The following is a 19,027-nucleotide window of genomic DNA, read 5'->3' as shown; positions in this document are numbered from 1 at the left end:
GCATAAACTATAGACAAAATGTAATTGTTTTTGTTATCTATGGAAATCTGAATGCACAGAGATACCGTGATGAGGTCCTGAGGCTCATTGTCGTGCCATTCATCCACCGCTATCACCTCATGTTTCAGCATGTCACAAGGATCTATACACAATTCCTGGAAGCTGAAAATGTCCCTGTTCTTCCATGGCTTGCATGCTCACCAGACATGTCACCCATTGAGCAAGTTTGGGATGCTCTGGATCAATGTGTACGACAGCGTGTTCCAGTTCCCGTCAGTATACAGCAACTTCGCACTTGAAAAGGAGTGAGACAACATTCCACAATCAACAGCCTGATGAACTTTATGTGAAGAAGATGTGTTCCGCTGCATGAGGCAAATGGTGGTCACACCAGAAACTGACTGGTTTCTGATCCACGCCCACACCTTTTTTGTTAAGGTATTTGTGATGAACAGATGCATATCTGTATTCGAAATCCATAGGTTAGGCCCTAATGAATTTATTTCAATTGAGTGATTTCCTTATACGAACTGTAACTCAGTAAAATCTTTTAAATTGTTGCATTTTGTGTTTATTTTTGTTTAGTATAGTTTGGTCAAATCAAAATGAAATCACATTTTTCTTTGTCACATGCTTCGTAAACAACAGGTGAAGACTAACAGTGTAATTCTTACTTACAGGCCCTTCCCAACAATGCAGAGAGAAAGAAAATAGATAAATAATAGAAAAGTAAAACACGCAATAATAAAAGTAATAATAAATACACAATGAGAAAATGACACAAAGGAATGCTTTTTAAAAACATATAACTTTGATCTACATTTTTTTTATTCAAGTTCAATCATTTTGCAAGTATGCATAACATTGTAAGATCTGAATATCACTCAGAAATCTTAATGTAAAAATAAATCAATAAACTAGAAATGTAACTAGAAATGAAATATAACTAGAAATGAAAACTACTAAATGAAGCACGATTATATTAATTCATTGGTATCAGTACGGCACAATCAGTGATCCATGCTATGCCATCCCTTTCTGCCCTGAAAGATTCCTCTGTGGAAGACTTACATTTTACATTCTTAGTCATGTAGCACAGTGGGTCCCAAACTGTGGGGCGAGGGGTCGGCAGGGGGAACTCAGTCTGGCTTTCAATTTGCTCTTGAAAAGTGTAATAGTAGAATGCATAAGGTGCAAAATCGAAATTGGGTAGTGCATCATCAGTTCCTCTTGTCATGTTAGTCATTGCAGACCTTTTGAGAGCTATTTAGAACCTGTCAAAAATGTCCAGATCAACTGATCCATATCAGCTGACGTTATTTTGCCAGTTTTTTTGCCAATGCTGGAAGGGGGGGCCTGAGTGAAAAAGTACCCCTGATTTAGTAGACACTTTTATCCAGAGCAACTTACAGGAACAATTAGGGTTGAGTGCCTTGCTCAAGGGCACAGACAGATTTTTCACCTAGTCGGCTCGGGGATTTGAACCAGCAATCTTTCGGTTACTGGTCCAACGTTCTTAACCGCTAGGCTACCGGCCGCTTGGCTTGAATCTTAACTTGACATACAACATCTTATACTCATTGTACACTAATTGAGTGTAAATGCTTTGCTACTGTATTAGTGCCAAAAAGAATGAGAAAACCATATTAACATTTGTTACAAATTTCTCACACATCGTCCAGCTTTTAAATGATCAAGTCATTTACCCAAATTTCAACATTCTTATAACACACAAATTACTGTATATTCTCATTGTTAAAGGAATGCAGGATCTATGTTTACCAAACTGATCACAGACATACATACCTATAGTGAATATGATATGTCAATTCAATCCAACAAATTCCCTCTCAATTCACTCTGCAGATCCACATCTGTTTTGCTTTGTGCTCGATCATTCTTAAAAGCCTACTTTGTAGATATTAATAGACATTCCACTTTTTAAAAACATTACATATCAATATGGAACATGTCAAACACCAAAAGGCATTCCACAAAGACTATGGGCATTTTAGTTGGCCACACAAGCTTATAAAATGACAGTTTTATTCTGAAGTCGATTAATCCAAACCTGAGATATGTTTGTGCTGCCGATGGCCACTCTTTGACAGGTAGAGATTGGCCCCATGTACAGATCTAGGATCAGGTTTCCCCATCCTAACCTTAACCCTTACGTAGCAAAAACGACTTTGGATCAGCACTTATGGACAATGTTAATTTATCAGTGTGGACTAGGCTACATCCCTGGCTCTTGCACTCAACCAATAGTGCTGCTGAATATTTTCCTAGGAGTGTATGTGACGTGTATGTAGTACTCCACAAGTTAAACAATTATTCTCATGCAGTGAACACTGGGCATGCTTTGCAGTCCTCTGGCTTACAGTAGTATAAGTAGGTGGTCTATCATACATTCTGATGTCTGTTATATTGAATATTTGGACTCCCATGACTGAAAGTCATCATCATCTTCAAACAGTATGATAGTAGCAGTATCTCACAAAAGCAGTGATATATTTAGCCCTAGTCAATCTCAACATTGCAATTTGATATAGCCTTTCCTACATTAATTGACAACGAAGATCCACAAGGAAATGTGCTTGTTAGCCTTACAGCACTACCTTCTGATTACATTTGGAGTAATTTTCAGAATGACATACCACTCTCAATAGAGTACCACAGTACGCATAATACCCATAAAACCTAGCGGTCAAACAGGGAAATGTTTCAATTGTTTTTCCACCATTTATTTTCCCATAGGGGATTTTAGAAACACTTCTAATAATGTTTTGTGTAGACTTACCATGGTGTGACGTTTTGATAACTGTGTAAATCTCTCTAGGATAAGGCGACTTTTATCAATCTATTAGCCTGGATTTACCCCCAAAATTAAACGCTAATTAGCTGCTAATGTGGCTTTCATAAAGAACTACAAACGCCATGATTATCTGGACAAGAATTCCAAATCAAGACAAAGGTAACAATCTCTGGATTAACTATCTAATGTTAGCTAAATTTAGTAATTAATAAATTGGCTACATTTCTTTAAATGGACAATTCTTTGAAACGTCTTCTGCAAGTTTTAAATTGACACAATACCTGTTAGCAAAGGTGTCAACTAGAAATTACATTCAGGAGCTTGAAGGGATTTGTAGTTTTGCATGATGTCTCCTTTGATGCTAATTAGCATTTTCAAAAAATATGAGAGGAAATAGAGACGAATATATATTGATAAAAGTCACCTTGTCCGAGAGAGATTTACATGGTTACCAAAATGTCACGCCAGGGTAAGCCTACACAAAACACAGCACTTATTTTAAGTGTTTCATAAAATCCCCAATGGGAAAAATGAATGGAGGGAACACAATTGGAACATTTCCCTGTTTGACCGCTAGGATTTATGGGTATTTTGACACCTCCACTGAAGGTGCAATATGCATAAATCACATCACTATTTCCTGATTACAAAAATTCTAATAGTTCGCCCAATTTCAGTTTGTGACAAAACAAGCAATATATAGTGTAGAAAATCATTTGTCCATCTAAAAAAGATTGTATTTTCAGCTGGTGAACAAAACCGAAAGTAAACGGGAAGCATAGAAATAGCGCACAGAACAGATCTACCGCTTCTTAGACTTGCTTTCAAGTTACATATTGCATGCAACTTTAAAAAGAGTAGAATTCCTGACAATTTATGTACCATTTTCAATCAAAAGGATAGGCTTGATATAATATAACTCTCTCTACCATTCCCATTTACAAATGTGCAAGAAGTTAAACATCCATGCTAGTCATGAGCACACCTTTCTCCTTCACAGCAACCACACATTACTTTGAAGTTACATGCATATCAAAGGTATATGTTTGAATGCATATTCAAAGTAGGGGGACAACTCAAGTTACTATAGAACCTAATAAACCAGTCAGTGATATGCATTCCAGGTCCTTGTAGGCATGCAGGTGTTACAATGCTGCTCCCAACTTGCCTTAAAAAAGCAATCTGTCATATGGCCTGATGGTCATTGGTAATTAAAACTAATGCAGCAGAAACAGACCTCTAGATAACCCCCAAAATGAAGGATATTTTACTTCATTCTATTGTTTAACAAAATGGCATATAATGTAAAATGTGAAGCAAAGTAATGTTGCTCTCATGGAATGTCATTCCTTGACCACTACAAATTGTATCATAGAAATACAGTGCTACTTGTATGTGCAAATCTCATGGAATGCACATTGGAATATGACGGACCCAGTACTTGATTTAGGCTACAGGTTCTAATGATGTTACGAAATATTTGTTTTTCCCCCACATAATATAGTTCCATGAACACTATAGATATCATCTTACAGATTGCATATTTAACTGCTCAGGATACTTGAAGCACTGGCTGTATCCAAATAGTTCTGATAGACTTCCTTTCCTTGATTGCTTTCCCTCATGATCAAAAACTTCATAACACTTGAAAATGATATTTACCAGTTAAGCTATGCGACACAAAACTAGTTAAACTATTAGACATATTGCTTTCACTGATCCAGTTCTTTCAAATCAATACTCACACATGTAAGGAGATAATGAGACATTGCTTTTGAGTATTGGGCACAGCTACTGAGCAAAGTGGTCTGATTTTGAGTTTTAAAAGCTTGAAACCAGGAGACCTGTAGTTCACAGCAAGGCCTCCATTTCACCTGCCAGCACTTTAAATGTTCACTCCAGATAAAGTGTGGTTGGCCACTATGAAGCTGAGTATTGAGAAACGCTCACTGAGTCTAGGAAGCTTTAAAGTGGCAATCAGCAGCTGAAACAATAAAGCGTGCTCCCCACCACTGTTTCAGAATGAAGTGGCAGGATGGGGCTGGAGAAATTGAACCACTCTCAAATTCAAAGACAGAGCTATAGATGCAAGGACTGACCATCCATGATATTCAAATTATAGTTGTAACCAGGTTTTCTATGCTATACAGTGTTTGTTTACAAACATTAGGGTAAAACAAGCTTATATTTTGGGTTCTGATCGGGTACCACAGTTGAACTAAGCTCATGAGGCATAATATTCTTCAAGAATCAATGGGTACATATCATTAATATACAAGCCCAAAAAAGTAAGAAGTAACTGCTGCTTGCCCTTTTAATGCAAAGAGAACAGACAGCGATGGAGTTCAAGTCCTTTCATTTGGAGTTCAAGTCCTTTTTATTTGTAGACACCGGAGCTCCCAACTGCCAATCAAACAGGCTGGAGATCGAGTTACTTCTGGATGAAGATGATGACAATGCACAGAGTCCCCACCAGCCCAAGAGCTTGGATACCCAGGAACCACAGTAGGAACCAGAAAAAGATGATGATCACAGGATCCACAACCTTCTCCCCAAAGTACATCTGGGTGAAGCCCGCGCTGCGCAGGCACTTGTTTAGCTGCCCGAAAAGGGTCCCCATCCGCTCGCAGTCATCCACCTGAGGTCTTGTCGTGGGATCGTCAATGAGGGGCCACCTGGCCGTGGGGTCAACGGCTGGGCGTGGTCTGGCCCTTGGGTCACCGGAGGGGCGTAACCTGGCTCTGGGATCAACGGTGGGGCGGGGCCTGGTTCCAGGGTCACCAGAGGGGCGTGACCACCAAGTCCCAGGGTCACCAGGAGGGCCTTGCCATCTAAGTCCAGGTGGTCTGACTCTAGGGTCATCCTGAAAAGACAAGTATGGCTTTTAAATGACACCCCAATTCCCCATACAGTGTGCTGCACTACAATTATCCAGTGTTGCATAGGGATCTGGTCAAAAGAGGTACACTACATGGAATGTACCATACCTAGGATAGGCATGTGGTTGTGTCATAAGGCTGTGTGACATGCCATTAGGCTGTATGAATGGGTCTCTCATTCCAACAACACAACTTCTTATCAGCATTATACTGATACATGCTGGAGTCATAAGACTGCCCGCCAGCCTTGAAATGTAACTGTTGGTTGTTCAAGTAGCTAGGTGACAGAAACCTTGGCCAAAGCTTAATAAATGCACTAAACGTAGCTAGCTACAGTTCATTCAGAAAGTATTCAGACCCCTTGACTTTTTCCACATTGTTACATTAGACTTATTCTAAAATGTATTAAATAAAATAAAATCAACCCTCAATCTGCACACAGGTTTTTATAAAAATATTACAAATGTATTCAAAATAAAAAACAGAAATACCTTATTTACATAAGTACTCAGACCCTTTGCTATGAGACTCGAAATTGAGCTTTGGTGCATCCTATTTCCATTGGTCATCCATGAGATGTTTCTAAAGCTTGATTGGAGTCCACCTGTGGTAAATTCAATTGATTGGACATGATTTGGAAAGGCACACGTCTATATAACGTCCCACAGTTGACAGAGCATGACCAAGAACCAAGCCATGAGGTTGAAGGAATTGTCTGTAGAGATCCGAGACATGATTGTGTGAAGGCACAGATCTGGGGAAGGGTAACAAAACATGTCTGCAGCATTGATGGTCCCAAAGAACACAGTGGCCTCCATCATTCTTAAATGGAAGAAGTTTAGAACTTCCAAGACTCTTCCAAGAGCGGCCAAACTGAGCAATAGGGGGAGAAGGGCCTCGGTCAGGGAGGTGATCAAGAACCCAAGTGCCATTCTGACAGAGCTCCAAAGTTCCTCTATGGAGATGGGCGAAGCTTCCAGAAGGACAACCATCTCTGCAGCACTCCACCAATTAGGCCTTTATGGTAAAGTAGACAGACAGAAGCCACTCCTCAATAATAAGCACGACTGCCTGCTTGAAGTTTGCCAAAAGGCATCTAATGGAATCTCGCACCATGAGAAACAATATTCTCTGGTCTGATGAAACCAAGATTAAACTATTTGGCCTGAATGCCAAGTGTCACGTCTGGAGGAAACCTGGCCCCCTCCCTAAGGTGAAGCATGGTGGTGGCAGCATCATGCTGTGGGGAGATTTTTCAGCGGCAGGGACTGTGAGACTAGTCAGGATCGAGCAAAAGAAGAACGGAGCACAGTACAGAGAGATCCTTGATGAAAACCTGTTCAGGACCTTAGACGGGGGTGAAGGTTCACCTTCCAACAGGAAGGAACCCTAAGTACACAGCCAAGACAAAGCAGGAGTGGCTTCAGGACAAGTCTTTGAATGTCCTTAAGTGGCACAGCCAGAGCCCGGACATGAACCCAATCGAACATCTCTGGAGAGAACATAAATTGCTCAGAAAACCAACCTGACAGATCTTAAGTGGATCTGCAGAGAAGAATGGGAGAAACTCCCCAAATACAGGTCAAAGTAGGAGGTCAAAGCTAAAACGATGTCCTAGTTTCCGATTTGGATGACCTTTCAAAGCGATTTTTCCCCGTTGGAGCTATTTATTTTTTCCCGAGTTCCCAGCTGTCTTGAATGCACTGATGTCGGAAATCCGAGATTTCCGAGTTCCCAGTTGGTTTGAAACGGCAATAGCTGCCTTATGTCATCTAGCTTTGGAATACATCGGGAAATATAAACTTCCGAATCCAACTTTTGTCCGAACCACACCATATTCCTGCTGTGTAAACAGTGGTAGATTTCGTGTTAGGAAGTTTCGCGTGAAGTGCGTGGTCTAATCGCAGCCCCCAGTTTAACTCGGAGGGAATATGCTGACGACAAGTTAGATTCAGACGCTTATTTGATAGCGATGGACACATTTCACTTTACGTCTGGTAAGTAGAGTTCTTATATTATACATATCCTCTTATTGACAGGAAAAACTATTGTTGGGTTTTAGCCGGCTAAATTGTGGCAGGGTTATTTTCCGTCGCCACCCACCAGCACGATGCACAACTATACAGACTCCCGATGTTGTCCCAAAGCTACACGTCAGTATGACGTCAAGGGATTTAGCCTGCTAGCTAATTATCCAAGCAATTTAGTAAGCATGATATGAATCGTCAGTCACCAATTAGCTAACCCCGAAATGTATTCGCTTCGTGCCAGTTCGATGTTGTATTTTTTTTATTTAACTAGTTACAGATCCACTTGATAAATATTGCACTGCTAGCAACAGTAGCTAGTTAACTGCACCTGCTGGATAGCATTAGCTATCTAACGACGTTAGCTGGCTACCTGGAATGTTTGCCTTGGTGTGTTGGGTGGATGATGAGATTGACACCTTCTTCGACTATCTAGCTCCTCAAACTCCCGCCGATGCATTACCGGCGGATCATTCACAAATGGTGGTATGGTGGTCATGTTATTCACGCCGTTATAATGATGTTTATCCGATGAGGTTTAGGAATGAGAACAAGACTGTCAATGACACTTCCGCCCCCCTGTTGTCACGTGTGAGAATCAACGTCACGGTAAGGGGCGTGTGAACGTCAGCTGTCAGTGTCAAATAGCTGAAATGTCCATATCAAGCAACATTTACATGCAATAATTCGATATTAAATTGATTATGGCAGAAGGCCGAGTGTCAACATATTGCTGTTTATCTTAATCGGCGTAAGGTCATAATCGAAGTAAGCATACGCCGATTAAAACACCTGGTTTTCTGAGCTATCTTTCGAATTATTAGGACATGTAGCAAGCTAAACGTTTCATGCGTTCCAGGGTGTATTTGATCTGCGCATGTGCTGGAATCGGTAGCGTCATTGCTAGAAGGAATTCAGTTTGACAAATTAACGTAAAAAGTGGATTTTTATATTTTGGGGCATTTTAGCTAACCCTAACTATTTTCTTAACCTAAACCTGAGTTACCTAAACTGCTACGTTAATTATCCTAACCTGCTGCGTAAATTCTCCAAACTTTTTTTTGTTATTGTTGCCTGATTTCAGATATGTCCATGTAAACCGGTTATTAGAGAAATCCTTAGTTTATAAACGTTTACATGTTTTGCAAATAATAACTATTATATTAATCTGACTATCCGCAATAATCGTATTATTTTGTATTTTTACAGTAGCTCGACTATTTACATTTCAATTAGTATCAAGCAGTAGACACAAGGACAAAAGTATGTGGACACATCCAAAATCATGGGCCTTAATGAGTTGTCCCCTTTTTGCTGCTATAACAGCCTCTACTCTCCTGGGAAGGCTTTCCATCGGATGTTGGAACATAGCTGCTGGGACTTGCTTCCATTCAGCCGCGCGCATTAGTGAGGTTGAGCACTGATGTTGGGCGATTAGGTCCACAGTTGGCATTCCAATTCATCACAAAGGTGTTCAATGGGGTTGAGGTCAGGGATCTGTGCAGGCCAGTCAAGTTCTTCCACACCGATCTCGACAAACCATTTCTGTATGAACCTCACTTTGTGCACTGTGGCATTGTCATGCTGTAACCGGAAAGGGCATTCCCCAAACTGTTGCCACAAAGTTGGAAGCACAGAATCGTCTGGAATGTCATTGTATGCTGTAGCATTAACATTTCTCTTTGCTGGAACTGAGTGGCCTAGCCAGAACCATGATAAACAGCCCCAGACCATTATTCTTCCTCCAAATTTTACAGTTGGCACTATGCATTCGGGCAGGTAGCGTTCTCCTGGCATCCGTCAAATCCAGATTTGTCCATCGGATTGCTAGATGGTGAAGCGAGATTCCTCACTCCAGAGAACGCGTTTCCACTGCTCCAGAGTCCAATGGTGGCGAGCTTTACACCACTCCAGCTGACGCTTGGCATTGCGTATGGTGATCTTAGGCTTGTTTGCGGCTGCTCGACCATGGAAACCCATTTCATGAAGCTGCTGACAAACAGTTCTAGTTCTTGTGCAGACGTTGCTTCTAGAGGTAGTTTGGGACTCAGTAGGGAGTGTTGCAGCCGTTCTGTGATCTTGTGTGGCCTATCACTTTGCGGCTGAGCTATTGTTGCTCCTAGACCGTTTCCACCTCACAATAACAGCACTTACAGTTGACCAGGGCAGACAAACTTACTTGTTGGAAAGGTTGCATCCTATGACTGTGCCACATTGAATGTCACTGAGCTTTTCAGTACGGGCCATTCTACTGCCAATGTTTGTTTATGGAGATTGCATGACAGTGTGCTCGATTTTATACATCTGTCAGCAACGGGTGTGGCTGAAATGGCTGAATCCACTCATTTGAAGGGGTGTCCACATTTCAAGTGTTAAATGTGTGGGAATAAAGCCGCTTGAATGAAAGTTAGTAACCAAACAAATACCGGACTATGAAAACAAACACACATTTGCAGGACAGAAAAAAAACATGACACCGTTGTGTATCAAATATATATCACAAAACATACAGTACCAGTCAAGTTGACACACCTACTTATTTTGACTATTTTCTACATTGTAGAATAAAAGTGAAGACATCAAAACTAGGAAATAACACATATGGACTCATGTAGTAACAAAAGTGTTAAACAAATCAATATATATATATATATATATATATATATATATATATATATATATATATATATATATATATATACACATACATACATACATACATACATACATACATACATACATACATACATGAGATTCTTCAAAGTAGCCACCCTTTGCATTGATGGCAGCTTTGCACACTCTTGGCATTCTCTCAACCAGCTTCATGAGGTAGTCACCTGGAATGCATTTAAATTAACAGGTGTGCCTTGTTAATTTGTGGAATTTCTTTCATTAATGCGTTTGAGCCAATCAGTTGTGTTGTGACAAGGTAGGGATGTTAAACAGAAGATAGCCCTATTTGGTAAAAGACCAAGTCCATATTATGGTAAGATCAGCTCAAATAAGCAAAGGGAAACGCCAGTCCATCATTACTTTTTAAACCATGAAGGTCAGTCAATCCAGAACATTTGAAGAACTTTGAAAGTTTCTTCAAGTGCAGTCGCAAAAACCATCAAGCACTATGATGAAACTGGCTCTCATGAGGACCGCCACAGGAAAGGAATACCCAGAGTTACCTCTGCTGCAGAGGATAAGTTCATTCGAGTTAACTGCACCTCAGAAATTGCAGCCCAAATAAATGCTTCACAGTTCAACAGACACATCTCAATATCAACTGTTCAGAGGAGACTGCGTGAATCAGGCCTTCATGGTAAAATTGCTGCAAAGCAATCACTACTAAAAGACACCAATAATAAGAAGAGACTTGCTTGGGCCAAGTAACACGAGCAATGGACATTATACCGGTGGAAATCTATCCTTTGGTCTGATGTGAGATTTTTGGTTCCTACCACCGTGTCTTTGTGAGACACAGAGTAGGTGAATGGATGATCTCCGCATGTGTGGTTCCCACCGTGAAGCATGGCGGAGGCGTGATAGTGTCACAAGCAACGCACTGTCAGTGATTTATTTAGAATTCAAGGCACACTTAACCAGCATGGCTACCACAGCATTCTGGAGCGATACGCCATCAAATCTGGTTTGCGCTTAGTGGGATTATCATTTGTTTTTCAACAGGACAATGACCCAACACACCTCCAGGCTTTGTAAGGGCTATTTGTCCAAGAAGGAGAGTGATGGAGTGCTGCATCAGATGACCTGGCCTCCACAATCACCCGACCTCAACCCAATTGAGATGGTTTGGGATGAGTTGGACCTCAGAGTGAAGGAAAAGAAGTCAACAAGTGCTCAGCATATGTGGGAACTCCTTCAAGACTGTTGGAAAAGCATTCCATGTGAAACTTGTTGAGAGAATGCCAAAGAGGGTGCAAAGCTTTCATCAAGGCAAAGGGTGGCTACTTTGAAGAATCTGAAATATAATATTTTTTTATTTGTTAAACACTTTTTTTGGTTACTACATGATTCCTTGTGTTTTTTCATAGTTTTGATGTCTTCACTATTATTCTACAATGTAGAAAATAGTAAAAATAAAGAAACCCTGGAATGAGTAGGTGTCCAAACTTTTAACCGTTACCATAAATACCATAAAATCAAACTATTGGTAATAAAGTTTTTCCCAATGATCAGCATGTCAGGTCAACCAACTGGCATAATGTTAGTTTTAGACCCTGTAGGTACGGTAAGGGTGTTCCTGACCTCTGATGTGATTTACAGTAGCAGTATGCTATATAATGAAGCGCCGGATAAAGAAGACCTGGTAGGAACCTGCGTAATCCCAACTAATCTGCCTCTATTTCTCTCCACTTGTCTTGAACATAGGAGAGTTTGGAAGCGGCAGACTGGGAATGTCAGCTGGAATATGGAGCTAAACCGAGGTTTGCTTACTCTGGCCTTGCTTGGTGAACAATGTATCTACTTCTCTTGGTCCAGGTGCTAGTGTTGCTTTCCTGGTTGTCCATTTCTGCCTGCTCTGTGTACTTGTGTACTTGTCTATCAAGGAGGGATCAATGTGACAGGTGTCAGGTAGCGTTCAGTTATTTAAATTGCTTAATTTAGTGCCTTTGATTTCAGTTGCTTGATTTACCTAACATCTTGGATCACTGGTGTTCTTTAAACATATACTGTATACAGCATTTTAATTCAGTGAATCAAGTTGACTTTGACATCAACTGCAAATGTTGATAAACTATGCATCGGTATTTAAGTCCTTTGGAATAGTTGGACAAAATGTATAGAAATATGTTTGTTCAGAGATTGAGTAAAATGCTATTGTAAAAAAGTAGTTGGTAGACATATGATTTGCCATGCTTGTTTGTTGTGCAAACAGTTAAATCTTCAATTCCTTGAGTGTCCAAATAGGACTGATGGACGTATTAGCTCTAATAGCGTCTTACTAGATGGGTAGATGGGTAGAAGAAGGCTGCCCAGGGCACTCTAGAGCAGTGGTTCTTAACCTGGGTTCGATCGAACCCCAGGGGTTCGGTGAGTCAGTCTCAGGGGTTCGGCGGAGGTCAAGACACACACCCGACTCATATGATTCGTGATGACATGCCCCGCTTGGCCATCATTGGCTGCAGGTGATCACGCAACATCGCTTGGCCTATCTGTGCTGCAGGGAATTTGGCGCGCTCAGTAGTCGAATTGTGACTGTCGTGATGGTACGTCGTGTGATTTCTTTCTTAATATTTTAATCCCTTCATACTAACTATGTCGAGCAAAAAAAGAAAGTGGTCGGACGAATATGTACAATATGGATTCACATGTATAACGGAACGTGATGAGAGTCAGCGTCCTAACTGCATGATTTGCAATGCCAAGTTGAGCAATTCTAGTCTAGCACCGGCAAAACTAAGAGAACACTTCCTTAAGCTGCATGGAGATGGACAATACAAGAACACAACGCTCGCTGAATTCAAGGTGAAGAGAGCCAGATTCGATGAAAAGGCTACTCTGCCTGTTCTCGGCTTTGTACCCATCAACAAACCGATCCTCACAGCATCGTACGAAGTTGCTTACCTGATCGCAAAGCAGGGCAAACCACACACCATTGGTGAAACACTCATAAAACCAGCTGTGTTGAAGATGGCGAATATCATGCTGGGAAAAGCGGCTTAAGTTAAGTTATCCCAAATTCCTCTTATTCATTAATATTCATTATTATGTTTTTGTTTTTGTGTGAAAATCATGTTTTAATGGTTTTGTTCTTTGAACACTGATGTTGATGCACGGTTCATTTTGTGCACCAGTAAAATATATACCTATGTTTTGAATTTTATTTTTCCAATTAAGAAGGGTTCGGTGAATGCGCATATGAAACTGGTGGGGGTCAGTACCTCCAACAAGGTTAAGAACCACTGCTCTAGAGATAGAGGTCTTCTCTAGACGCAACTTGACTGTCTGCTGGAGTGTTGAGGGGGATGGCCGACATGCGGGGTCCGCTGCACAAAAACAGACCTGTCAGCGCAAATAGTGTGATATATGAATAACGTATGTGAATAATACACAGTAATACACGTTATTCATATATCACACTATTTGCGCTGACAGGTCTGTTTTTGTGCAGCGGACCCCGCATGTCGGCCATCCCCCTCAACACTCCAGCAGACAGTCAAGTTGCGTCTAGAGAAGACCTCTATCTCTAGAGTGCCCTGGGCAGCCTTCTTCTACCCATCTAAGTTCCTGTGGCTGATCTACAACTCCATCACCACCATCCACCCCAGCAGCTTCCTTAAATTGAAGGTAGGAATGGGCATATTCCCTTCTGTATTTTGAATCCTCTCTATTTAAATTAATAATACCAGTATCTGTAACTAGGGCTATGGTGGTCATTAAATATTGTCAGCTGGTGATTGTCAAGCAAATAACTGCTGGTCTCATGGTAATTGACCGTTAATTAACATAAACAAATTTAGCATCTCCTGGCTTCCACGCATGGCCTACAAGCCACTGATGCAGACCTTTGGAACATCTCCATTTTAAAGTCTAATAAATCCATGTAATCTAGTCTACACAATCACAATAAATCCATAATTTATTTTAGACAGGTCTAAAGAAACGTGAAGAAAATGTAGTCTATATTTCAGAAGAACAGAATAGCATACTCTGAGTTGTCCTTATGTTAGGGTTAGGGTTAACCCTGATCTGGCTATGCCAAATGGCTATGGGCTACACTAGTTCATTTAGCAGACAAGATTTGCTTAGAATTCTGTGCCATTATTTTATGGTATGAAGAATACAATTGAACATAGCTGAATAAAAAAGAAAGGATATGCGTCTATTCTGTGTTGAGTGGTTGACAAAGAAACCGGTACTTCTTAATTTAGAGTTATTTATGTAACTTTAGTTGTGATCCAAATGTTGGGCTATATGTTTTGATTTTGAATACATTCTAAGGCTACATGATGCAACTCTAATAATGATTTGAAAAAAGTTGAATGAAAGGCAGGAGCTCTGCTGTTTTTTTGCTCATTCTGTACACCCTTCATCAGTTTCTCATTCACAATTTGACAAGCACTTAATAATTCCTCGAATTTCCCGGCTGCATCCCCTTTGTGTGGCCGTAATGCCATAAAAAAAATCCATGCCTTTTGTGGCCGTTGTGCCCTTGGTCTGTAATATAATAATTACAATTCCCTGCTGCTTGCCGAAGCACATATGGCTCTCCGTCATGTGATCGGGTCTTTCACACAGGCTACAAGTGAAGACGGATACATCGGGGATGCAACTGCATGCATCTTTATATCATTCCGAGGTGCATATTGAAGATATTGGAAGAACTGTCCGCATTTACTTTTCGTCAGCCAACAAGATGAGTAGGCCTAACGAACAGCAAAAGCACTAGCCTATGTCAATCTACTATCCCCCATAGTACAAAAGTTGACCTATTCTGTGCAAGAAATAAATATTCCAAACATGGTCTGGGACAGTTGTGGGATGCAATAGATCCCAAATGAATACAACCACTAGCATCAAAACAGATGAGATGAGAACGTTTAGATTAAAATGTTGATAAACTATTAGGCTATTTCTTCACATTATAAGTGCAGCAATGCGCTCGTGGCAGTAGGCTATAAGTGCAAATGTTCCATTAGCGGAAAACACCATTATCAAAAGTGACCACAAATGGGATTATGCATGTATTGTTTTATTATAAAGGTGCATTTTTATGGTAAAAATTATCTTCCCCAAACTTTAAACTCAAGCGCTGCGTATGTATGCCAGTTAGGCTCTACACCCGTTGTAAAGCGACTTAATGTGCTTCATTTGAAGTTAATTAGCCACTTTGTTGTGATACAAACCTTATCAAAACATATAGGCATATGGACTAGGTACATGAGGTGTGAGACTATGATTTGAAAAAGTCGCAAAAAAAGCATGCAGTTGTTTCCTTAAGCTGGGCATCATTCACAAGTGATATGCTAATACTGTCACCCATCACACTATTCTTGATTTAATCTTGTCTTTACATATACTAAATAATATATGTGTGAAATTTGTTTTGATTTAGAATGGACCTTTATCAGGCACCTGTATCAAAACAGGGGCAGTGGGGGGAGAAAAAAAAATACATGTCATTTATGCACTTAAATGGCGAATGGAGGACGATTTCCCCATGGCTAATTTCCAATTCGAGCCAGGTAGGCTATACTCCTGTTGTAAATATAAGCAATGTGCTTAATATTAGGAAAGTTGATAAATAAATATAGTAGGCCTAGCCTATAGAAATCTGGTGGATCCTCTTTTTAATAGAGGCCGTCACTGTTTTCTCACGCAATTGTATATCCTATAGAAATGTTGTGCAACATAAGCTCATGGGCGCTCATGAAGTGTGTGATTAGCTTTGCATTGATGTCGGAGTGATTAGAGGGACAATAGAGTGCTGAGTACCAGACAGTTAGCAAGTTTGGTAGACTACTGACCATCAGCAGCATCAGAGCTTGGAGAAGCCTAATTACCGTGACTAAACGGTCACCTGGAATTTGACGGCCGTCGTTGTGGTGGTAATACGGTCACCGTAACAGCCCCATCTGCAACACTAGCCCTAGAATAACTTGATATTGTATGAAAACAACATTTGACAGTATCTTTCGCTCACCTCTCCCTGATGGTGCTGTGTGAGTTACGATTGGATGGGAACCTTCTCGCCTGGAAGGGGATTAGGGACATGCCGCATCTGCGCACTCTGGGACTGCACAATAACCGTCTCGTCAGCCTCCATGCCTACACTGCCCTCTTTCTTCCCAACGCCACCTACCTGGACCTGTCCAGCAACAACTGACCACTCTGCCCTCAGAGCTGCTGGACCTCTGGCTCATTCCCCCCGGCAAGCTGGCTGGCCGCACACAGAGAAAAGTGTTGGGTATGGTTCACTAATAGTAATGTTAGTGTTCTGTACATCCGAAATTGAGAAATGCTCAGATCTTAAACTTTAAAGTAAAACTTGCATGTCTTATAGGACATGTTCCCCATTTCACTTCTTTTCAAAACTAGGCCAAACGGCCTCGCTTTTCTCTGTGTCTCCATGACGATGTGTGGCAGTGTGATTTCCAGATCTCCATGTTGCTGGCCCATTCCAAATCCCAGGGGATCCCTGTGGTTCTGATGGACCAGCTCCTGACCTGTAGCCATAGCGGAGGGTCTGCCTCCCAGCTTGGGGCTTCCCTCATAGAGGCTGACCTGTCGCAGTGCCAGAGGCCCTCTGTTCAGCTCTCAGCCACCCCGGTCACCTCCCACTGGGCAGCAACGTGATGCCCCGCTGTGATGTCACAAGATACCCCACACCGCTTCTCACCTGGACCAAAGCAGCTGGAACCTCCATATACAACACAGGTAAGTACCCAGCAAACATTACCCTACTGGCCCCATGTGGATATTAGGTGGACATGAGAAAACCCACACCAGCCTGACATGGGCTAGCCTACAACACGCCCAAAACAGTCTAGCCTACAACAAGCCCACACCGAGCCCAACACGGGCCAGCCCACACCGAGCCCAACACGGGCCAGCCCACACCAAGCTCAGCTACGTTATAATTTAGAGGCGGTGGCTCATGTGAATATTTGGAGGCGTGGTTTGCAAATGCCCCCATGTTGTTAAGCTAAAAAGAATGCAAGAAAAAAAATTGACACCATTCAAAACAATGAGGGTTCAGAACTTTAAAGCCAGTTATCTCGAAATCATCTTTAGTTTTAAGTTCACTAGTTATTTTTGTGCAATTGTTAGTGTAATTCCAGTGTCCTGTTGTGTGATATCAACATAAATATATCTTGCCAATGATGAAGTCTGTAAAATGACTTAGATTAGATAAGTCTGTGTGATCAACTTTTAAGTTACATAAAAATATGTATAGAACCAGGTTTCCTTCTAACCATTTCAACCTGACTCATGAAAAAAGTCATGACTGGGCTGATGGAAACAGAAAATGCCGGTACAATTTTATAAATTGGCAGTGGAAATGCCTTTATGCGCAAATATTAATATAACCATCATATCAAAGTAAACTATTACATTTCATTACATTACAACGGTTTGATTTGTTTGATCTGAGCATTTTTCTTTTAGCTAGCTACATAGCCATCTTTGTATCAAAGATAATTGTGTAGTTTAGAGTAATTATCGAGGTTAGCTAGCCAGCTATTTTCGTCCTCCGCGACGCGTTCTCCAAACTCAGTCAACACTGCTAGCTAGCCAACTTCTACCGACTAGCAGCACTGTAGAAACTAATACATTACAACGGAACGATTTGATTAGTGTAGTGTTAGCTGGCTACATAGCTGTCTTTGTATCTAAGATAATTGTGTAGTTTAGAGTAATCATCGAGGTTAGCTAGCCAGCTATTTTCTTCCGCCGCGCCGCGACCCCGTACTCCAGACTTAGTCAACACACCTAGTCATCATCAAACCCACTGCTAGCTAGCCAACCTTTACCGACTAGCAGCACTGTAGAAACTAATACATTACAACGGCACGATTTGACTAGGGTAGTGTTAGCTAGCTACATAGTTGTCTTTGTCATTGTTTGATAATTGTGTAGTTTTGAGTAATTATCGAGGTTAGCTAGCCAGCTATTTTCGTCCCCCGCGACGCCATCTTCCAAACCTAGCCAACTATTACCGACGAGCAGCATTGTAGAAACTAAATACATTACAAAGGAACGTCTTGATTAGTGTTATGTTAGCTAGCTACATAGTTACCTTAGTTTCAGTACTACACCATTATGATGCAATCGAGGTTACCCAGCCAGCTACACTTTCAAACAAAGTCAACAACGCAGCCACTGCTAGCTAGCCTACTTCACCAGCCAGCAGTACTGTATCATTTTAGTCAATAAGATTTTTGCAACTTAAGCTTAACTTTCTGAACAGTCGAGACGTGTAGTCCACCTGTCATTCCAATCTCCTTTGCATTAGCGTAGCCTCTCCTGTAGCTTGTCAACTATGTGTCTGTCTATCCCTGTTCTCTCCTCTCTGCACAGGCCACACAAACGCTTCACACCGCGTGGCCGCTGCCACTCTAACCTGGTGGTCCCAGCGCGCACGACCCACGTGGAGTTCCAGGTCTCCGGCAGCCTCTGGAACTGCTGATCTGCGGCCAACAAGGCAGAGTTCATCTCAGCCTATGCTACCCTCCAGTCCCTCGACTTCTTGGCGCTGACGGAAACATGGATTACCACAGATAACACTGCTACTCCTACTGCTCTCTCCTCGTCTGCCCACGTGTTCTCGCACACCCCGAGAGCTTCTGGTCAGC

General features: G+C 41.4%; 1 protein-coding gene and 1 pseudogene across 1 annotated transcript; one reads left to right on the top strand and one right to left on the bottom strand.

Moving 5' to 3' along the window:
- Positions 1 to 806: 806 nt before the first annotated feature.
- On the bottom strand, positions 807 to 8,455 carry LOC115162194 (uncharacterized protein FAM241A). Its single transcript, XM_029713258.1, has 2 exons — positions 8,095 to 8,455; positions 807 to 5,678 (listed from the first exon to the last, which is right to left on the bottom strand). The coding sequence occupies exons 1-2, from the start codon at positions 8,218 to 8,220 to the stop codon at positions 5,247 to 5,249; spliced, it is 558 nt and encodes a 185-aa protein (XP_029569118.1). The 5' UTR covers positions 8,221 to 8,455; the 3' UTR covers positions 807 to 5,246.
- A 5,397-nt stretch (positions 8,456 to 13,852) lies between these two features.
- Positions 13,853 to 18,787, top strand: LOC115162193 (leucine-rich repeat, immunoglobulin-like domain and transmembrane domain-containing protein 3; annotated as a pseudogene).
- Positions 18,788 to 19,027: the final 240 nt, after the last annotated feature.

This window comes from Salmo trutta, chromosome 25 (assembly GCF_901001165.1).
Source record: "Salmo trutta chromosome 25, fSalTru1.1, whole genome shotgun sequence".
Lineage (NCBI taxonomy): Eukaryota > Metazoa > Chordata > Actinopteri > Salmoniformes > Salmonidae > Salmo > Salmo trutta.
This window is presented reverse-complemented; position numbering and strand designations above follow the sequence as displayed.

Excerpts from the sequence above, each read along its gene's own strand:
- LOC115162194 (XM_029713258.1), bottom strand. The coding sequence starts at position 8,220 with ATGACCACCATACCACCATTTGTGAATGATCCGCCGGTAATGCATCGG. Across the intron at positions 5,679-8,094 it reads CACCAAGGCAAACATTCCAG|GATGACCCTAGAGTCAGACC; the intron begins GTAGCCAGCTAA and ends TTGTCTTTTCAG.